The sequence below is a fragment of the Telopea speciosissima genome, chromosome 3, assembly GCF_018873765.1.
Source record: "Telopea speciosissima isolate NSW1024214 ecotype Mountain lineage chromosome 3, Tspe_v1, whole genome shotgun sequence".
NCBI classification, from domain to species: Eukaryota; Viridiplantae; Streptophyta; class Magnoliopsida; order Proteales; family Proteaceae; genus Telopea; species Telopea speciosissima.
This window is the reverse complement of record NC_057918.1, coordinates 29,262,261-29,283,862: the sequence shown is the minus strand read 5'-3', so window position 1 is coordinate 29,283,862 and position 21,602 is coordinate 29,262,261. Positions and strand designations below refer to the sequence as shown.

The window sequence follows — 21,602 nt, the reverse complement described above, 5'->3', positions numbered from 1 at the left end:
ATAATAAAATCCAGCCTCATGATCCGTTGCAATCCTACTTCCGTGATGCACAAGCAAATGGGTCTCAAGTCTCGATAGAGAGAGGGAGAGAGATTGTTGAAGTCTCCCTTGCATCTGGTGTGTGATCTCCAATAATTCAAATAACAAGGAGGGTGGGTTAGTCAAACAAGTACCCTTGCAAGAGGACCCCATCCATGCATTGACAACCTTCTATCAAATGTATATCAATTGATGTGACCAATGCCAGTTTTGAAAGAAGGAAGAAATTAAATTCTAGAGGTGATTTTCCACATGGTTTCTCCTTAATTAATAATTATAGGGACCATGCACCATGGTTGAATTGACGCGCTTCGCTTTGTTCATGTGGACTTGTTTTGGATGAGAATGACTTCTCTATTGTTCCAATTCAATGTTGAAAGATATAATAAACCACCAACCCACCATATTCATGTTCTTCTATATATTTCTGATCCTCAGTTTCTTAATCGATCTTCAGAATCCATATACAAAGCCAACTAATTATGAGAAGTTCTTCCTTTTCTTCTGAGATGGTTAAGGCAACAGTTTTATTTGTGAGTCTCCTGTGCTTCTGCTTCGCTCTTTATGGGTGCAAAGGGTGTCTTGAAGAGGAGAGGATTGCTCTCTTACAACTCTGGGATTCTTTCAGTCCCCCATTCAGCTCTGCTATTGATTTCAAGTGGGAGGGAGACAACTGTTGTGAATGGACATTTGTGCAGTGCCACTTGTTTAATTCGACAGATCGTGTGGTTTTAATTGACCTTTCCTACCGATTCGATTATATAACATCCTACCGATTGGATTTCATAGGAAAATGGTACCCAAACGCTTCTTTGTTTACTCATTTCAGAGAGTTACAAACTCTACACTTGCACGGTAACAACATCGGAGGTTGGATTATGCCAGAAGGTATGTTTTTTTTACAAAAATTGACTGCTCCCAGGGTTGCAGCTATGTTCCTGTTGCCTCAATTCTAGATGTCGATTTGGATTCCAGAAGGGTATTTTGGAAAATACAAAAACTTAAGAAGATATTTGTGAACCCAAAGGAGAAAGGGATTATTCCAAATTTGCATCTAAGATTAGGGGCAGCAAGAACATCAGGTTGCAGCCAAACTTTTTCCGTACACGTTGGATCCATTAATTCACTTGATCATATATGTGCCTTTTTAACATATATATTTTAGTCCTTAATTGATTGTCTATACTCTCTCTCTCTCTCTCTCTCTAGAAATATATTGATCATGTGAATGTGAATTATGTTACTTAATTAATGGTTGGTTGCAGCATTATGTGAACTTCGGAATCTCAAAGTGTTAACTCTAGGTATGAACAGTTTGGACGATGGAGGCTTTACAAAGTGTCTTGCAAGTGGCCTTCCATTTTTGGAAAAGCTTTCTTTATGGGGCAATTCTCTAAACCTATCATCTCCTCTTTTATCAGGTAACAATAATACTGATGGAAGTCATCGATCAATATCTTCTTTATCTGATCCCAAATTGTGAATTCTATTCTTCTTCTTCTTTTATCTCAAATTACTTATGTTGTATATATATATATATATATGTTTAGCCTTTGTTTCATTTGTGTCTTGTGTGGTGGCGGCAGCGTTATGTGGATTAAGGAATCTCCGTGTGTTAGATCTAAGCCATAATGTTCTAAGTAATGGAAGTTTTCCAATTTGCATGTTGGGTACATTCTCTTCGTTGGAAAGACTCTCCTTACAGAACTTTACTCTTGAACAATCGCCTAATGCCCTAACAGGTAAGACAAAATAAAATCTTTCTATCCACAAAACAATTTATCTCTAGTTAATGCCCAAATATTTCTAATTTTATTATAAATAAATTTTTTTTTAAAAAAAAAAAAAAAAAAAACCATCAATGGTGGGTGACCCTTTTAATTAATATTTATCTTCGCGTATTATTTCAGCATTACAGGGAGCAAGAAATCTTCGACACTTAGATCTAAGATACAACAATCTCAGTGATGGAAGTTTAAAAGGTGCGTACTAATTAAGAAACTAAATACCCAATATACAATCAAATGTTGGGGAGATATATTTTTTCTTCCATTTACTAATTAATGTCATCAATAACGTACATATTATATATGTTCAGCATTATGTGGAGCAATAAGGAATCTCAAGACATTGCATCTAGGTTATTGCAATCTCAATTTGGAACGTATACCATCTTGTCCACAACCAAGTCATTCTTATTTGGAAAAACTTTTCCTAAAACACACTTTTACCAAAGGCTCACATCCTCTCTTAATTAAAGGTAAATATTACACTCCTCTGTGATGAATTGTAGGTTGTGTTTGGTATGCATTCTTTGTATGTATTATAGGTCGATTTCACATTCTTAGACGATACAAATAGTTGCTTTCATCTTTTGAGAATGTGAAATCGACCTAAAATACATTCCAAGAATGCATACCAAACGCAGCCGTAAACTCATTGCAGTTTGATGACCAATGACATACATATGTTGTACATGTGCGTTGCAGGATTACTGTGTGGACTGAAAAAATTCAAAATGTTAGATCTAAGTTCGAATGGTTTTGGTGATGAAAGCTTACCCTCTTGCCTATTTCACAACAACTCTGTGGTCGAAGAGCTTCACCTGTCATCAAATAATTTAAAAGGTTCACTTGGCTTTGTAGCAGGTACTACTAATGCAATAGTTTAATTAAGAGCTCCATTTGTTTCTCAAAAAATTATGATTCCTTTTCTACCATATTATTAGCTTCTTCACCATCAAATTAAATCCTAATATCTGCATTATTAGGTTCTTAAGAGGCTGAATTTATACACTCTATGCATTATCTGGTTGGTTTCAAAGACAATTTCTATATTTATGTGCTATGTAATATGCAAGAAAAAAAAAAACATATATTTGTTCTACATAGAAGGATGATGTGGTAATTCAGACTATCGGATGGTTAGGGAATCTTGCCATTAATATCATAGACGCAAAATATAATAGTATAATTAGATGCTTTTAACCATCCAATATTAATAGTATATTTTGGAAAATTTTGAGCCATCATCCAAATTTTCTTAATTGTTTAAATAATATAATGGGTTTAAGAATGCTAACTGGTCATGCTTTAGGCGTGTCTCCAACGCCTAACCACCTTGGAAATGATGACCAACCTACCCCCATGAAAAGATGGAAATCCCATGGGGCAAGTCCATCGTTTTCAAAACGATTAGGGAGTTATGTGTCTAGGCATTGGAGCCATGCCTAGAGCGCAACCAGTTAACGTTCCTTTTCTGTTATATAATAGTGTTTTCAAGATGATAGTTTTGCTATATATGAATCTCTAGGACAATGGTGCAACTTGAGCAAGTTGGGCCAGGTTTTTGAAAAACTAGGCCCAGCCTAAGGTCACTTAACTTTCGCCTGAGCTTGACCTAGCTGGACCTAGCTTGGACTGAGAAATCCATAGCCTAGCTCAACCAAGCTCAACTTTGGCCAGAGCCTGGCCAAGTGCGAGTGTAGGATAAGTTCCTATACTATGGGCATGTGGAACCTTCAGAACCCCTTTCCTTTTTGAATTTCTTTGGAATCTAAATCTTATGAACTATAGAAATGGAATACGGATTTAACAGTTTATGGGATACAGATATGTGTCAAATGAATTTTAGGACCATTTATTAAAGAGTCTCAGTATAGAATCTAGGGCTGAAAATAGACCCAAAAAATGTTTGTTTGGAAACAGAGTAGGACCCACCACTTAATATCTGTAACAAACCCTCATTAAGCCTAACCAACATGGAAGTATCAAAATTCAGCTCTCACCAAGAAAAGTATCTTGGGGGTTTAATTTCTTATTTCATTGGTCAATTCTCATGTTTTTTTGCAGTAATTGTTATGCTCTAATAATTTCTTAAAATTTGTTTCTATTCCACAGGGCTTTGTAAACTAAGAAAGTTAAGGCACCTGGATCTTAGCATGAACTTGATAGATAATATCCATTGGCCATGTTTGAGCCAATTGAATTCTTTGCAGGCCCTTTATCTTCGACAAAACCAAATATCAGGCACCATTCCTTTTTTTGTTTCTAACCTAACTTCTCTTGTCGAGCTTGATCTTTCCAGAAATAAGTTGGATGGAGTGGTTTTCTTCTCTATGTTTGCTAATCTTTCAATGCTTGAAGAGATTAACCTTTCAAACAATAGAGAGTTAGAAGTTGAAACCGAGTTCCCAACTTATTGGATTCCTTCTTTCCAACTACAATCCTTAAAATTAGGAAATTGTGAACTCAACAAGCGTACTCATAGGAACATTCCCAGTTTCATTTCCACCCAATACAACATGGATGTTCTGTCTTTGTCATATAACTCTCTTCAAGGAACAATTCCATTCTGGCTGTTTTACAATGCTACTCCATCTCTTCGCTCTTTGAACTTGAGAGGTAACCACTTCCATGGACCATTTCTTGATCAGCCCTTCAAAAATGAAACGTTAAAGGTCACATATCTTGACATCTCCAACAACAATATCGAAGGGCAACTTCCTAGAAACTTTGATGTGGTTTTCCCAGATTTAGAATACTTGAATATGTCTACAAACAAACTTGAAGGCTTCATCCCACCCTCATTTGGAAATTTAAGATTCATAGCAACATTAGACTTGTCAAATAATTACTTTGTAGGCGAAATACCTTATAGATTAACTCAAAATAATACTGATTTGATTTCTTTGATCTTATCAAATAACTATTTACATGCAATGCCAAGGAATTTCAATCTGACAGGACTACAAGTCTTAAGTCTTGATGGCAATATCTTCACAAGACCATTCCCAATCACTCCATCCAGTGTTCCTTCACTCTTGCTTCTAGACATAAGTAGGAACTCCATATCTGGCAACATCCAAGATTGGTTGCCTAGTACTTTCCCATATTTGGTCTCACTCCTTATGAGAGAAAATCATTTTGTTGGTGTCCTTCCAGCGTCATTGTGTCAAATGCAACAATTACATTATTTGGATCTGTCAAATAATCATCTATTTGGAAGCATACCTTCTTGCCTCAACAACATCACCTCATGGCTGGAAGATTTCAGATTTTCGGATCTTGGAATCGAATGGAATTTCAATGGCGAGGAAGATGCATTCAACGTAAATTTTGCCACCAAGGGAAATATATACTCATATGAAGGTCTTCCTCTTTACCATATGACCGGGATCGATTTATCTCTAAACCAATTAACCGGTGATATTCCATCTCAAATGGGAGAGCTAAGAGCCCTGCATTCGTTAAACCTTTCTCACAATTCTCTAATAGGCTATATTCCAGAATCCTTTCAAGGGTTGGAAAACTTGGAGAGTTTGGATCTCTCTCACAACAAGTTGGTGGGAATGATCCCTCCTCAACTCATTCAACTCTCTTTTCTTTCCACTTTCAATGTGGCATTCAATCAACTCTCAGGCAAGATCCCATATGAGAATAATTTTGCAACTTTCAATAAGGATAGCTACATTGGTAATCTGGGACTTTGTGGACCTCCAACTGAAGTCAATTGTTCATCAACAACTCAACCACATCACAAGGAAGGTGACAATGATGAAGAACAAAGTCTGCTTGACAACGACTTATTTTTCTATTCATATGTGGTAATTTCTTACCTCTTGGGATTCTGGGCTGTTATTGCCCCCCTTCTTCTCTGCAGAAATTGGCGTAGGAAGTACTACAGAGTTGTGGATGGATGCATTGATTGGTGCAGTGATAGACTCTTCTGGTGTTTGTATTATATCAAAAACCGCCATTGGTAGTTAATTACCTCTCATTTAATAAAGCAATAAGAGACTTCTGCTAAGTGTAATAATGTCCTAAATGAGCAGGTTTTCCACTTATACTCTCTCTCTCTCTCGATCGATCGATCGATCGAATCCGGTGGTGGCTGAACCTCAGCAAACCATGTTTAGTTTTTATTATTTAATGTTAAAAATCAATGTTTTTTCTTTGGGTAGAAATTAAAAGGTAATATAACAGAAACGAAATCTGCTTGCTCAACATCACTTTAATTGTTATTTCAAATTTGCCCTTTTGTTTGGGATACAATAGTAAATAAAAAATAAGAGATCCAATGGGAATCAAACACACAACAAATGGCAGATTTGACACTCACATCTTCTTCTTCTTCTTCTTTTCTTATACTTCTTCTCTGTTTTTACTTCTTTCCGTTGTTCCTTTGCATTCCGTCTCCAACTGCCACTGCTAATAAAGAAAAACTGTATCACCTCCTCTTCTTCGTTTAGTCCCGAACAATGTTGGTTGAGCCCAGTAAGTAGCTTACAATACTGATTTTGATTATTACTAACAAAACCATGATTTTCGATTATACTCTGCTTTGGGTGAAATCGAACTCATGCAGTGTTTTGCCAACAAGAATGGCCAATTTATTTCAATCTGGTTTGGAGTTTTTGTTAATATAATGAAAATTAGAGTGCAACTTCCCTGGGATTTTGGTTTTTCTTTCGTTAGGAGTAAACAGGCATCTCCTGTGCCATACATTGACACTCTGTTTTTTTTATATATATCCTAGGGAAGTAGATTTTGAAGGTAGCAGTGAACTTAGAGCAACCACATTGGTTTCTTTGTCTTCAGGATTTTCCTTTTGATGTCGAACTACTGTTATACAAAAAACCAGCAATAGTGATTTGAAAAACCTTCAAAAGGAGAGGGAGATCATAGAAATCAATAGCTGTAAAGGGAAATATGGTTCATTTCTGTATAATAACGAGTGGAATGGGGATCCTAACGAGAAAGTTTGGGAGGGTGAAGACCCAAACAGGATGGAAGAGGAGGTCTCTGTGCTCGTACAACACAGGAAGTCTTGCAATGATGATGGTGAGCTCTGCAAAGCCATTAAACATATTGACTACCACACCAAAGACCAGTGCACCCACGTAAACAGAGCCATCGGGTCTTCGTCAGAGGTGTGCATTTTGGTCCTCAAGAACACCGTCGATGATGCAATTACGGCAACGATGATGATATGAAAAGTCTTGAAGATGTACACGAAGGAGTTTCTCTTGAGAAGGAGTCCTTCCTTGTCGAAGGAGGCAGCCAAGGAAATGGAATAATTCGCTTCCCCTTTGGGTTCATAAACACCCTCTTAGGTTTTTGTATTTTTTCAAATACCCTTCAAGATCTCATTTCCTTGACTGCCAACAGTGTAGCAGCAAAATTTTAGTTGAAACCTAAAAAATTGAAACCAAGAAGAAGAAGCAAATTTTCCACAATCAGTGATTTTTGGAGTTTATCATTAAATAAACTGGGAAAGATGAAAACAATGTCTAAAAATAAAGATTAAGTAGGATTCACTATCGATTCAAAAGAACTAACTCGAATCCGAAAATTCACTCAATTCATTACACTTCCTCAAACCATATTGGGAGTGATGGATTAAACTTGATGCGGAAGCTCAATCATGGGACCAATGGGTATGCCATGAACAATAATCAAACAGGTTGGGAGATACACCTGCATCCATGTTTGAGGTTGTGTAGTTCCCCTTTGCTTTTGTTTCCTTCACAGCTCCTCCTTATTAGCCTTGTCTACCCTTTTCTCTAATGGGCCAGTATGAGCTCTTTATATGAGTGAGGGTATGAACCAACCCTATAACACAAATTAGTGCATCATTTTCCATTAAAGGATTAATGCCTTAGGTCCACACATAAAATCGGATTTTCATACCATTAAGGTGTGCTTAATATGATCTAATACTATACTAATGATCACTTACAAGTATTGGATCAAGCTCACTCCACCCTTAATCAACACCTTTAAACCAGTTTTGAAAACCAAATATTGGACTATGTTAGTCCACCTAATGGAAATCCTACAGGGAAGACATACAGATATGGATTTTCTACTTTGAAAAGGGAAGGTGTAGCTTGTACATTTCCTGTATTGAAGTTTAAACAAAATTACCCTTCAATGCAGTGATCAATCTCAATGTGGATGGGGACGTGCAAGGGGAATCCTGGGATAGGGGGAGGAGGGGGCATTATTAGAGATAATGATGATCGCATTTTGGCTGCTTTCGCTAACTTTTATGGGGATTGTACCAATTCCATGGCAGAGTTTAGAGTTTTGAGGGATGGTCTCAAAATTTACGTTGAAATGGGGCTCTCGGCTTTTCATGTGAACTCGGACTCTATCACGGTTGTACATTGTACTTCCACGAAAGGGTGCAATCTATGGAAAGGCTGGTATTGATTCCACGAAATTCAAGTTTTGATAGATACGCTTCACCCGATGATCTCTTTTACTTTCAAAGAAGGTGCATCACAGGGCGGCGGATTAGTTGGCAAATTATGCATGCGACTCGGCAACTAATACTTTATTCTATTCTGATTTTGAGCTTTCTTTGGAACTCAGGTAGATTTTGCGCGAGGATGTAACTGGTATTCCAGTTTTGAGAAAGCATTAGTTGTATTTTGGGGTTTTGGGGGAGTGAGATCCTCTTTTGAGTGTGGGAGAGAGATTGTTCTCAATCCGGGTTGGGGTAAGGCGGGTATGTCCCCCCTTATTGATTGATTTGGATTTTAATAAAATTCTTAGGGCCAACCCGAATCCCAGAGAATAATCGAATTAAGAAAAAAATTAACAAAATTAAACAGCCAAGATGATACATGGATTCTTGCTCAGGAGGAGAGAGTAGCCGTTGTTGATGTTTGAAAATTTTAGATAGCAATTCATTAGATTAATATTATTTTTGTTTCTTAAAAACAATGTTAAAAAGCGTACCCAATGAACAAGGCTCCCTCCACTGCCAGTATGGGAGGGTCATAATGTATGTAACCTTACCTGCGAGTAGGTGGAGTGGAGTGTAGTCAAGGGTAAAGCTCACAAGAAACCTACATGGTTGAGGGAAGAACCTGTATTGGGTAGTTTTATAAACAATTTTGTGTCATCTATTAAACAAAACAGTAAATAGGTAATTTGATAAACACAATCCCAATATTTAAGCGCTAGATTTCTTCTTTTCTTTTATTTACATTTCTTTGATTTGATGATAACACACGAATAGCTGCTTCCCATGTTCTAATTACATATTGTAGAATATTTGTCTCATAGTGGATTACCGGATCTAATATGGCCCATCTTCCTCTAACCTGTCACCTTTACACCCTAAAGTGCTTAAACCAATGCCTTATTATGGGTTCTGGTCTGGCGTCTCTCTCCCCCTTCCTCCTGGTATAATGCAACAACCGTCTCTTTTTTCTTTTTTTTTCCACCTTAACTTACCTAATTGTCCAATGAGACTTTAACTACAATTATAGGAGAGAGAAAAATAGACAATGAAGGGAGGGAGGAAGGGAGTCTCGAATCCGAGATACATTTACGATCGCTGCTTCGACGAGTAGCACCTTAACCAACTACGCTCAGCAGTTGTTGGCTAACAACCATCACTGACCAATGGTGAATAGTAACACTTAACTCACTGATCTCCACCATTAAACTGGTGCGCTACCTAAAGAAAAACCTATTCAACTTGACATGTCAAAATTAATGGCTAATATAATTTAGGGTTAAATACACATACCCCCTAAAATGGACACAATATTCCTCATGCACCTTTAAATTTTGATAATTCCATATGAACCCTTTGGAAAATCAACATAACTTTTCAGCCTAAAGCCATTTAAGTCCATGCCATTAATTTCAGGCGTTAAATACTAACAGAAGGTAATGTACAATTATATTCTTTCTAGGGCTTAATTACCAAAATGCCTTTAAGTTAAAAAACAAAATCGATAGAAGTTGAAAAAGCAAAATACCCAAATCGCCCTTTCTCCCTTTCCCTTTCACGATCGAACACTCCCTCAACCCTAGTTGGAGCTCAGCGACACTCCCTTCATCTTCTCCGAACTTCAACTTATTAGAGGTAACTGGGTTTACAATCTTGTGTTTTTAGTGTAAGGGTATTTATGTAATATCCCTTCATATGTTCTAATATAATCCTATGTGTATTAATATTCAGGCTGTGAGGGGCAATCTAGTAATTAGCGCATATGACCTAAACCCTAGTTTCCTATAAATACTAGCTGGAGGCAGCAGCCTAGGTATTCCAAACTAGATACTCAGGGTGTAATGCTTTAAGCAATCTTGTGCTTATACCCTAAACCCTAACATTTAGTTCATGAGTTTTCTCCTTTGTTCATGGGTTAAGGGAATTTTACCGTTTCTTTTAGGATCAAAGACGGGTGGGCATCTCAGTTCAAACTTGGGAGTGGTGGAGTTAACTGTTGGCTCTTCGCCATGTTTTTGATACCCCATAAGATAAAATCATTTGGGACGTTGGCCATCAGGTGAAGAACTTTGATTTTCAATTATAATTTCATTAGAAATGTTTGAAAGAAAGGGTTTGATTTTCCTCTTCCTTTTTTTTTGTTAAAAAAAAATTATGAAAGCTGAAAAATTATTTGTATATGTTTGAGAACTGGTGGTTGAACTGTGAGCAATAAATTTTCAGGCGTACCCGCATAAGACTTTGACGGGGAGAAGGTCAAGAATGCATACGATTAGACAGACTTCAAGACTTGCAGGTTTTCCTAAAAGGGATGAGAGCGTTTATGATGCTTTTGGTGCAGGACATAGCTCCACAAGTATCTCTGCTGGTCTTGTCACACAATTCTAATTCCCAACTTTTTCTTATTCTCTCTTAATTAATGTGACTGAATCACACATTAGATTCTCAATTCTTAGTAGGATTTTATAAATTTTGATCTCTCAAGTCTCCACAACTAATCTGGGTCTCTGTAAATAAATTTATGTGCTATTAGGAATGGCGTTGCGAGAGATCTTCTACAGAAGAATAACCATGTTATCTCTGTGATTGGAGATGGAGCCATGATAGCAGGAAAAGCGTATGAGGCAATGCACAACGCAGGATACCTTGATACAAATCTGATTATTGTATTGAATGATAATAGACAGGTCTCCATGCCCACTGCTACTCTTGATGGTCGAGCAACGCCCGTTGGAGCTCTCAACAGCGCCCTCAGTAAGTTGCAAGCAAGTACCAAATTCCGCCGGAGCAGGGAGGTAGGCGCCTCGTCGGAGCAGCGGGTGCTCTGCACTATTCTCCCAAGGTTTTCGTTTCTCTCTCCAAGTAGGTATGCAACGGGAGAAAGGGAAAGGGAGAAAGGGAGAAAGAGCCCTAAGGTCTTTTCAACTTTGAAGAGCGGTTAGAAGAAAGGGTAGTTTGATCAATAAAAAAAAAAATTAGCATTTAACGCATGAAATTAACAGCATGGACTTAAATGGCTTTAGGTTTTTCTGGTAAACAAGTCTTTATTAAAGGAAGACATGCAAAACTCATGCCTGCAATGAGAAACACAATTCACGCAACCATGGAGAGGATATGGGCCATTCAGTCGTGCATGTTAACGACAAAGCCCTCCGAGCCAAGGAGTCAGTCACGTTGTTAATCTCCCTTGAATAGAAAAGAAACAACAAGATACAAAAGACTTAAATGACTTTAGGTTTAAAAATAGAGAGTGTACGTAGAATTTTCAAGGAGTGCGTGTGGAATTGTCAGAACCTTAGGGGTACATGAGGAATATTGTGTCCATTTTAGGGGTATGTGTATTTGACCCTATAATTTAATGAAAAAAGTTTCCTTCGGTGCTACAATACTATTCCTCTCACTTATAGGGTTTTTTTTTATTATTATTATTTTTCATGTGGGTGATATTATTCTCCTTACCATGATTGACGTTCATGCAGATTTCATTTCACACCGGCACCATTGGAAATTTTTTCCCATATTTAATACTTGGAAAGTATTTTCTTGCATGGGAGTGTGGCCTATGCCAGGACTCTCATGTATCTGTCTCTCTCCTCCTCAAAACAAGGAAACAAAAGTATCTTTTCAAATGGAGAGGAGAGAGATAGACCCATGGGAGTGCCGACATAGGCCACACTCTCGGAACAAATAATGTCCTATAACCGTGTTCCCAACTTCCCATGAAATTAAAAGGAATTGAAACTACTCATACATCCTAAGTCTACCCAATAATGATTAATAAATGTATTTGTTTTTTTTTCCTAAAGATCGTATCTCCAAACTCCAAATGCAGGAGAACCAGTCTGGCAAATAATTATAGCAGTTAAAGGAAGATTCTTAAAGGATGGACTGATGGAGAGGGGTTTAAGAATTTAGAGGGAATGGATTAGGAAACAGCTAAACATTTTTTTTCTTCTTCATTGTTGTTTTTTTACACTTAATTTGAACTAATTTAATTTAATTTAATTTGGCTGTCTCCCTCCTTAACCATGTTGGTAACGAGTTGTCGCTTTTGATTAACAAACCCTTTGACTTTTTCTCCCTTTTGTTTTTCTCCCTGATCAGAAAACGATAGGATAGAGAAGAAACAGAAGTTTGATGGTTCATTAAGTCCATGTGGAACAGCAACGGCCGGCCCTTCTCCTTTCATATTTCCTTTCTTTTGATACTAATACGTGTACCCAAAATAAAACCAACCAACCCCCATGCGATGGGCTCTTTTATAGTGAGACAAAGTGTGCAGTGCATGTAAGGGTATTTATATAATATCTTTTCATATGTTTTAATATAATCCAATTTGTATTAATACTCAGATTGTGAGGGGTAGTCTAGTAATTAGTCCATCTGATCTAAATCCTAGTTTTTCTATAAATACTAGCTGGAGGCAGGGTATTTCAAACTAGATACTCATGGTGTAATGTTTTAAGCAACCTTGTGCTTAAACCCTAACCCCTAACAGCGCACATCCAACAGCCCTGTGTGCTTGGGCACCAACCCAACACCCTGCCCATGTGTTGGACTGGGTGCCCGAACACACAAGGTCATCAAATGGGTCACTACACACTGTGTCACGCTACAGAGGATCCAAATCCAACCCCCATGACCTGCCGTGTTGGGCTGGGAGCCCGAGCACACAGGGTCATCGAATGGTGCGCTACACACTGTGTCACACTACAGAGGATCCAAATCCAACCCCCATGACCTTATCCATCCTCCCTCTCTTTTTCCCACTTAAGTCTCACCTATCGAGTTAAGTAATTAAGTTCATTTTTTTAAAATTAAATAATGAGAAAAGGTTTGCTGTCAGGCTGCATGGGTACTATGCGAGCACAACTATCAATGAGAACTTGCATGCATATATATCTCAAGGGAGAGGTAGGGTGGTGATTTCACTGTTCCATGTGAGAGGGCACAAGGGGTACTGTTGAGCAGCATTCCTTTAGATAATATATGAATATATATTTAATTTTAATTAAATTCTTCTTTTCTAAATTAAAATAAATAATTTTAATTCTTTAGTTGGTCGCATGGTCTCTACACAAGCGTCTAGACCAATGGATGAGCACACTTGGGTATCTACCCAGGGGACAAAGACGTCATGTCACGGTGCCCTGTGAGAGGGTGTAGGAAACACCACCAAGTTGAGATATTTTTCCCTTATAATTTATATACTCGTGAGACCTTTTGATTTTTTTTTCCCATTTTTTATTAAATGGAAAAAATTTCCTTAATCAACAGACTATGTAAGGGTTCTTTGGTCGGTATACCTAATCCCACCCCATGCAAATGCCGGCCGGAGTGAAATGGCAAATCTAGATATATCTCGTTAAAAATCTAAATGCAATCATTTATCTCTAATACATTAACATGCAATGCATTCTCATGTATATGTATATTCATTTACTGGTATTTTGACAACGGAGAAAGTTTTTCTCCACGGCATATGAATGTTCACCACATCATCCTAGGATCCACAAATTTCTATAGGGTTTTAATATTTTCCCCAAAATGTTCTCTCGACATCTCGTGTGCGTCTAAAGCAACTCAATGAATGGAATCTTATTCACTACGGTTTAAAATACACTCGGTTTAGTTCTAACTTTTCAATGATTTAGTTTGCTAACTACATGGAGAACTTTGTTTGGGATGAATCTTAATAAGTGAGTAAAGGTTCATAGAATATACATATCCAATCTGCCACATGGCGTAAGATTGTACCCGAACCATGGCGCCGACAAAACCAGGCCGAAAAACCTTCTTTATTATATGGGATAATAAAAGTTTGTACACCTTCTCACAATGGGTTATTATTATTATTATTATTTCTCTTACTTGACCATGTGGGTTTCATGTACATAATAAGTATGTTTCTCACCTCGCCATTGATGTAGCATGGGAGATTCCCCTCACACCAGTGGCTGAAAACTCTCTCCCTTATTAAAAAATAGGGAAGCAGTTTTCTGTCCGTGAGAGTGGCCTACGCCAGCACTCCCATGTGTCTATCTCTCTCCTCTTTAAAACAAAGGGGCAGAGGTGTCTTTTCACATGGGGAGGAGAGAGATAGACTCATGGGAGTGCTAGCGTAGGCCACACTCCCGTACAAAAAACTGTTTCCCAAAAAATATATATAATATCTTACTTGACCATGTGAGTCCCATGTAGATATATATATGTTCCTCACACCGCCATCGATGTAGTGTGGGAGATTCTCTTCACACTTGGTGGCCTAAAGAAACAAAAGAATATATATATATATATATATATATATATATATATATATATATATATATATATATATATATATATATATACACACACACACACATATCTTAATATGTATATGCGAAGCATATATACCATATCTTAATATGATATATCCCTAGCCAACCTTTCAAGGCCTCAAATCGAAAAATGCAGCTAGTTGATCTCCAAAATAGTATGAGTGCATTCAAGAGAAGTCAGTAGAGTATTACCTGAGCTAAATCAATGACTTGCTTGTGCTTCTGCCGTATCAATTATATTTCAACAATCAACTTCTCCCATAACAATATTTATACTATTATTGCCATAATATCATCCAATTTCATTCTTTTAATTAAGTATTTCGTCACTCCGACTTCAGCCCACAAGCATTTAATCTTAAGAATTGAAAATTCTTTTTTTTTTTTTTTTTTTTTTGCAAGGTTCAAGGTTCAACTTCTCCCATAATAATATCTATACTACCTAGTATTGTCATAATATCATCCAATTTCATTCTTTTAATTAAGTATCTCGTCACTTGAGTTGAGACCACAAGCATTTAATCTTAAAAATTGAAAATTCTGTTTTTTTTTGGCAAGGTTCAATGTTCAAGGGGGCCACAAGAGATGGAAACTCACCCTGGGACAAAGGGGCAGATCAAGTAATTAAACTAATACATAATAATACTGTGACTTTGATGTTGTTAAGAGCACGCCCTGGATTGGCAAAATCAATTTAAGGAACACTTAACGGTAAACTTCAATTACCTCCAAAATCCAAGTTAGTCCATTGATGAGATGAGAGGTACGTATGGAAGAGAGCAAATGCTTGTATTAAGACTGTTAGGTACTTGATTGATTGTGAGATCCACACAACGAATTTAGGTACTAGGCAGGATCCGGCTCCTCTCTAGGGAGCTCAGTGCCCAGGGAGGGCCCAGGAGGCATCCAAGGGTTGGGCTATGCCTCACACATCTCAGTGCACGTCTAGGGATGTATGAGGCACAACCCGACGATTGGATGCTCCTTGGGCATGCTGGGCTCCTTGGAAAGGAACTCAATCCCACTAGACATATAGTATTGTTTGTTGTCCATATTGAAACAGCAAAACCCGATTTTAGATCAAAACATCATTTTTCCCATTAAGAAACTATATTCACACTGTATCGGTCAGGTATAGGTATGAATATGGTCGATACTGATACTGATTCCTAAAATCTGTCTCCTCAAATTTATGTCCTGTTAAATAATAGGCCAAATGTTCTCTGTGTCTGGGGCATAGGTTGCGCCCGGCCAGACATGGGGTAGGCAAAATGACCACCTTGCCCCCCTGAATGGTAGGTCCATGTGTCTGGGCGCAAGCTGCGCTGCGACAAAGAGAACATCAGCCCTAAATAATATTTCAGTATTAATCATTATCTGATGCGGTTAAGCAATCAATACCTTACGAACAAATCTTCAATTTCTAATTCAGTTTGAAAAAATATCCATAAAAATCATGTTTTATATTGACTATATTCTTAATAAACTTAGAGATGAACTCTCACCGCATAAGGCTCTCTCTCTCTCTCTCTCTCTCTCTCTCTCTCATGCATATGGATGGTAGTACAGCGATAGACATTACCTGTATATGTCTTGATGCCAAATAAGAAAGGCAACAGCTTGTATTCATACCACAGTACCACACACCCCTCCCCCCTCCAAAAAAACAAAGCATATTAGGACTATGGATTTAAAAATTGGAATTGAATTGATCGAATTTGTTGAGCCTGATCCTGATTCCTGCAATTTTGATGTAAGATTGGTTGAATCGATCGATTTGGATTGAAATCAGCCGTGGGCAATCTTGATTCTAGACTTTTCGATTCAGTCGATTCTAGGGTTTTCTCACCGGATCACTGGATTTTCAGATATGAAGTGCCGACTTTAGGGTTTCTAAGACCGATTCTAACTGACTTCAATCGAAATCAGCAATGACTAATTCGATCTCTGATTCCGATTTTCATAACCTTGCGATTCATACCAGTTTCTAAGATTCAGGCGAGATCTACTCGATTCCAATCAATTTTGATCAATCTAGAATAAAATCAGATTAAAATAGACTAAACCCAATCCAGATACAACCTTGATTGGGACCATGGTTTGAGGAGTCGGTATCGAATCAGTCGGATCGATCGATTCATATCGATGGAAATCGATACTTATTTTTTACCAATCTTGTATTGATGGATCGGTACAGACAAGGGTAAAAATGTTTTTAAAAAAAATAAGCTTTTTAAGAAAACATAAATCAATTCGGCCTGATCCGAATCGATATCAACAGAGACGATACCGATAGATTGAGACATGGCCATAGACCGATAATATCCCTGGTCTATACAATAATAAGGAATGAGCAATGGAAGGTGCTAAAGGTTTTTCATTACACACCAGTACCACCAACCCTATCTAATTTGTTGGGGGCAAGAATTAGATGGGACCCACCAGATTTTTCTTTTCTTATATAATATAAATGGTACCCCATGGAGAGTGATGGTCTGATGGACCACTGAATCATTGAATTGAAAGGAATCAATGTTCATATTTGAGTTTAAAAGTGTGAGGGATTTACATACAAATATTAATTTGTGAATTTACTTTGTTGCTTTTCTTTTTGTACATAAAAAGGCATGTACGTAAGCGTAAGTAGCATAAGTGAATAACCAATAAAAGAGCCACTTGCTTTTTAATATTTGTCTCAACAAAGCATGACTTGAGACTTGAGACTTCAAAGACGTGTTTTTCGTGTTAAGATAATAATTGATTAAAGGGAGTCTCTCATCACTCTCCCGCAATGATTGCCAGCCACCACACTCCTAGGCCCTAGCCTAGGATCTTAAAAAATTGGAATAGGATCGGTGGGATTTCTATAGATTTCCATCCGATTCAAAAACATAGAATCGGATTCCAGATCGGTCCCTATGATTCCGATCCAACTGGACTAAGGGTGCCATTTGATTTGATTTCGGTTTAATATGCACTAATCAAAACTGAATCCCTTTATCACCTCAAAACCAAAATCTAACCAAATCGATTTGGTTTTTTTTTTTGGGTTCGGTTTTTGTTGTAAAATGAATTTAAAATTAGAGTTTCAAAATAGCTTATCCTTCTCTTTGGTATTTCCTTCCACAAGGTTGTTTTGTTTTGAAGTTTCTTTTTATTAAAAGTTACCTTTATGTGGGAACTTTAGTCCCACATTGGAAATAGAAGAAAAAAAATGAGAGATTAATATATAGAAATGAAAACTATATTAATGGAACCCTTCCATAGATCAGGGTGGTTGGTCTGGATTGCATACGAGACAAGCCAAAGCGCCACGGCTAATGAGATCACGTGCAATGGCATTGACGTGAATGGGTTTTTCAATTTCATAGTGAGCAAGGTGATAAATTTACACACTTCTATATCTGGTGCAGTTACCATACAATTAAGCATCATTCTTTTTTCCTATTATTTTTTTGCCCTACGCTATCTGGGATTTACCCTGTTTCTTCCAATGATCTCTCTCTCTCTCTCTCTCTCTCATATCTCTTTGTTTCTCCTTCGATTTTGAGATTTATCTTTTTTGTTTTGTTGGTTGATCGAGCATAGCTGAAAATACCCCAACGTGACCCAGAAAGTGAGTGCAGCTCACCTGCCTAAGGGGTTGTTTCATTTTGGAGATTGATTCACAAGAACTTCTTGCACCATAGAAGGTAAATACAATCTTAAGGATAGTGACTAGTGGCATGACTTAGTCCCACCTTCGCTGTCATGTTCATTTGGAGCGAAGTACAACATTAAAGTTTTTATTCAAGTTCAAGTACTCTCCAAGACAAATACCACCAACAGTGAGTTTTGTTTTATTTTTGTTTGTTGTCCATCATACTAGTCTCTCAAATCTTACTTATTTTACTTGATTGTTATCAGTTTTTTTTATCAGATTACGTTTGGTTTGTATAAAGTATATAATTCAGTTCAAATTCGATTTAAGTAGAAATAACTTATTGAAACAAATAAAGTTGGTAAAGAAATTAAACCTCCTGACAATGCAATCACATAATGGCTTAATGGGTCACGTTTGATATCTTTCATCTCTTTTTTAAATAACTCAACAACAACAACAACAATAACAATAAAAACATAATAGATAATTTCACAAAAACATTCAACAAAGACACGTGATTGTAGGGTTAAATATGGTATAGGTTAAATTTGGTTCGATTAATGGATCACACTTCTTTTGATTTGATTCAATTCAAACAAATGTTTTTCAGTATAAAATCGAAACCAAACCAAATGAAATATTTTCGATTTGATTCGGTTCGTTTTAAATGGTCAATTTTGGTTTGAGTTTTTAGTTTTTAGTTTTGATTCTAAATTGACACTCTTAGATCAGCCCGAAATCGGTGTTTTAATACCTTAACTTTAATTTTTGTGAAAAATGAGACGAGTCAGATCGGACGATTCGATCCGGATAGGCGACTCCACCCACTCAAGACTCAAGAGTCAAGCCTCGAGTAGTATAAAGTAAGCAGAAAACTTTTGCCTTTCCCTTGCAAAAAAAGAACACACAAAATCTGAAGAGCAAAGCAGAAGGAAAGGCGCCTGAAAAAGCTCATTTGTCCTCCGCTCCACTCTATCCATATTCTGTTCTGTATCTCACTAAAAGCTCAGAAGAGAGAGAAGGTCAAACCAGAGAATTCGAAAAGCACAAACAGATTATGGAAGAAGAGGATGATCCAACGACACCCTTTTGGTTACAAACCAACAACACTCTACATCATCACCGCCATCGCCGTTCATCGTCTCTCCTCCTCAATCCTGCTCTGTTGATTGTGATGCTCCCCATTGTTGCACTCCTCTTATTTTTTGTAATTCCTTCGCTCATTTCCTTTCCTTCTCAGAGTTTCAGACCCAATTCGGTGAAGAGGAATTGGGATTCAGTCAATCTCTTGCTTGTTCTTTTCGCTATTGCTTGTGGGTTTCTCAATAGGAGAAACGATGATAGCTCCTCTTCCTCTTCCTCCAGCACGGGTGAAGCTAATGGCGTCGCTGCTCACACCTCAGAAGCATTCTCAAAGAACCCTCTTCAATCAACAACTCCGAGACGTCAATGGTTCGAATATTCCTCGGATCCGAGGATCTACGGCTCTGTTGGGACTACTACTTCCGATTCGAACGATTCGATTTCACCGAACGCGGTTCGTTTGAGGAGAAACTACAGCTCCTACCCGGATCTCAGGCAAGAGTTCTCATGGGATTCCGGCGACAAAGACAGATGGCGCTTCTTTGACGACAATGTCATCGATTTGAATACTTATCGGGCGGCGTCGGAAAATGTTCGCCGTCGCTTGGGACGCTACACCGAGACTGAGCATTCGGAGATCAGGAGTATACCAGTGGATACTTTTGTGGTTCGTCCTACGGAGACTTCAACCCCTGCATCGCCAACACCTCCATCTCCATCTCTCACTCCACCACAGCCACCAGCGGCACCGCCACCGCCACCACCACAGCCTCCGCCGCCGCCCTCTCCACCACCGGCAATTAAGCATAAAAGGAGCCAAACGTTCCATACCGTCGAACGTAAGGAAAAGACAGAAAATCCGAAAGAAGTAGCGTCGGAGATCAATAGAAGCCGACCCTTGCCGCCTCCATCGCCACCTCCGCCGCCCCCACCTCCGCCGCCAAGACTAACGTCGCATCATCGGTCGGAGCAGAAGAGCGGGAGAAGTGATAAGAGAGGGAGTGGAGCGAAGGATATAGCCAACACTCTGGCTTCACTGTATCAATACAGGAAGAAAAAGAAGAAGCAGAAGTGCAAGGATGATGAGGATAGCACAACCCATCCGTCTCCTTCCTCTTTTTTGCATTCAGGAGGTTCGTATATAGGACCTCCCCCGCCATCACCGCCGCCGCCACCGCCGCCGCCACCACCACCACCTCCTGCTTCGGTATTTTACAATCTATTCTCTTACAAGAAAACTAGCAAGAGCAAGAGAATCCACTCACTTTCACTTTCACAGTTAAATCCATCACCACCTCCACCGCCTCCGCCTCCTCCACAACCTGCCTCGTCTTCACGCTCAATTAAACGGAAATCCAAGGCACCATCAGCACCACCAGAAGAACCCTCATCAGATCCTCCCCGACAGAGAAAGACATGCTCTGCGGCCAGCGGCAAGCGACCTCCATTGCCGACGAAGACGAGTAGTATGTTGTACGAGGGAGAAGAGAACTTGAACAGTGGAGGACAGTCTCCATTGATTCCAATGCCACCACCTCCGCCATTTCGAATGCCGGATTTGAAATTCGTAGTTCGTGGGGATTTCGTTAGGATTCGAAGGAACCTCAGCTCACGCAGCAGCTCTCCAGTTGATTCACCAACAAAGGAACCTGAATCTGTGTCTGGGTGTGTGTCATCTACTTCTACATCAGCGACAACCACCACCACCACCACCATGATAGCTGCTGCGGCGGAGATAATGGACGGTGGAGATGGGAGTGGAGCAGTGTTCTGTCTTAGTCCAGACGTTGACACTAAGGCTGACAGCTTCATTGCCAGATTCCGGGACGGGCTACGGCTTGAGAAGATTAATTCCATCAAAGAGAAACAAGCAGCCCAGGGCCCAGGGTCCTCCAGGGCCTCCAGGCCCAAGTCATATGGGAAAAATTAATAAGGGATTTTTTTTTTATTTGTTTGTGGGTTTTTCATTTTCCCTATAATTTTTTTTATGAGAGATACAGAAATTTGTTTGCTTGTGAGAATAGAAGTACATAGACACAGAAATATTGGTATTTCGTTAGAGTCCGTGGGCTGGGGTAATTTTTTCATATTTTTTAATAAGATTGTGTGTGCTCCTTAGGTAAGAAGGTATATTGAATGGAATTTGAAAATCAACATTGTTGGTGGCTTGTGGGAGGTATGATTATGTGGTCTATAAATGTGAACAGATTTTGTAACAGTAATTTTAAGTCATTGATTAGATTTAGGCTGTGTTTGGTATGCAT

At 38.5% G+C, this 21,602-nt stretch overlaps 3 protein-coding genes across 3 annotated transcripts; all 3 read left to right on the top strand.

Moving 5' to 3' along the window:
• The first annotated feature begins 548 nt into the window (after positions 1–548).
• On the top strand, positions 549–2,322 carry LOC122655050 (putative receptor-like protein 8). The gene is made up of 5 exons (XM_043849297.1): positions 549–927; positions 1,305–1,460; positions 1,626–1,781; positions 1,950–2,021; positions 2,138–2,322. Exons 1-5 carry the CDS (start codon positions 549–551, stop codon positions 2,320–2,322), a joined length of 948 nt encoding a protein of 315 aa, XP_043705232.1.
• Positions 2,323–2,532: 210 nt separating this feature from the next.
• Positions 2,533–5,817, top strand: LOC122653977 (receptor-like protein 9b). The gene is made up of 2 exons (XM_043847946.1): positions 2,533–2,687; positions 3,939–5,817. Exons 1-2 carry the CDS (start codon positions 2,558–2,560, stop codon positions 5,801–5,803), a joined length of 1,995 nt encoding a protein of 664 aa, XP_043703881.1. The 5' UTR covers positions 2,533–2,557; the 3' UTR covers positions 5,804–5,817.
• Positions 5,818–19,312: 13,495 nt separating this feature from the next.
• LOC122655049 (histone-lysine N-methyltransferase SETD1A-like) lies at positions 19,313–21,268 on the top strand. Its single transcript, XM_043849296.1, has one exon. The coding sequence runs from the start codon at positions 19,313–19,315 to the stop codon at positions 21,266–21,268; it is 1,956 nt and encodes a 651-aa protein (XP_043705231.1).
• The last annotated feature ends 334 nt before the right edge of the window (positions 21,269–21,602 follow it).

Coding starts and splice junctions, on each gene's coding strand:
- LOC122655050 (XM_043849297.1), top strand. CDS start 549: ATGGTTAAGGCAACAGTTTTATTTGTGAGTCTCCTGTGCTTCTGCTTC. Junction 1,782..1,949: donor ATCGCCTAATGCCCTAACAG/GTAAGACAAAAT, acceptor GTATTATTTCAG/CATTACAGGGAGCAAGAAAT. Junction 2,022..2,137: donor CAGTGATGGAAGTTTAAAAG/GTGCGTACTAAT, acceptor ATATATGTTCAG/CATTATGTGGAGCAATAAGG.
- LOC122653977 (XM_043847946.1), top strand. CDS start 2,558: ATGTTAGATCTAAGTTCGAATGGTTTTGGTGATGAAAGCTTACCCTCT. Junction 2,688..3,938: donor TTCACTTGGCTTTGTAGCAG/GTACTACTAATG, acceptor TCTATTCCACAG/GGCTTTGTAAACTAAGAAAG.
- LOC122655049 (XM_043849296.1), top strand. CDS start 19,313: ATGGAAGAAGAGGATGATCCAACGACACCCTTTTGGTTACAAACCAAC.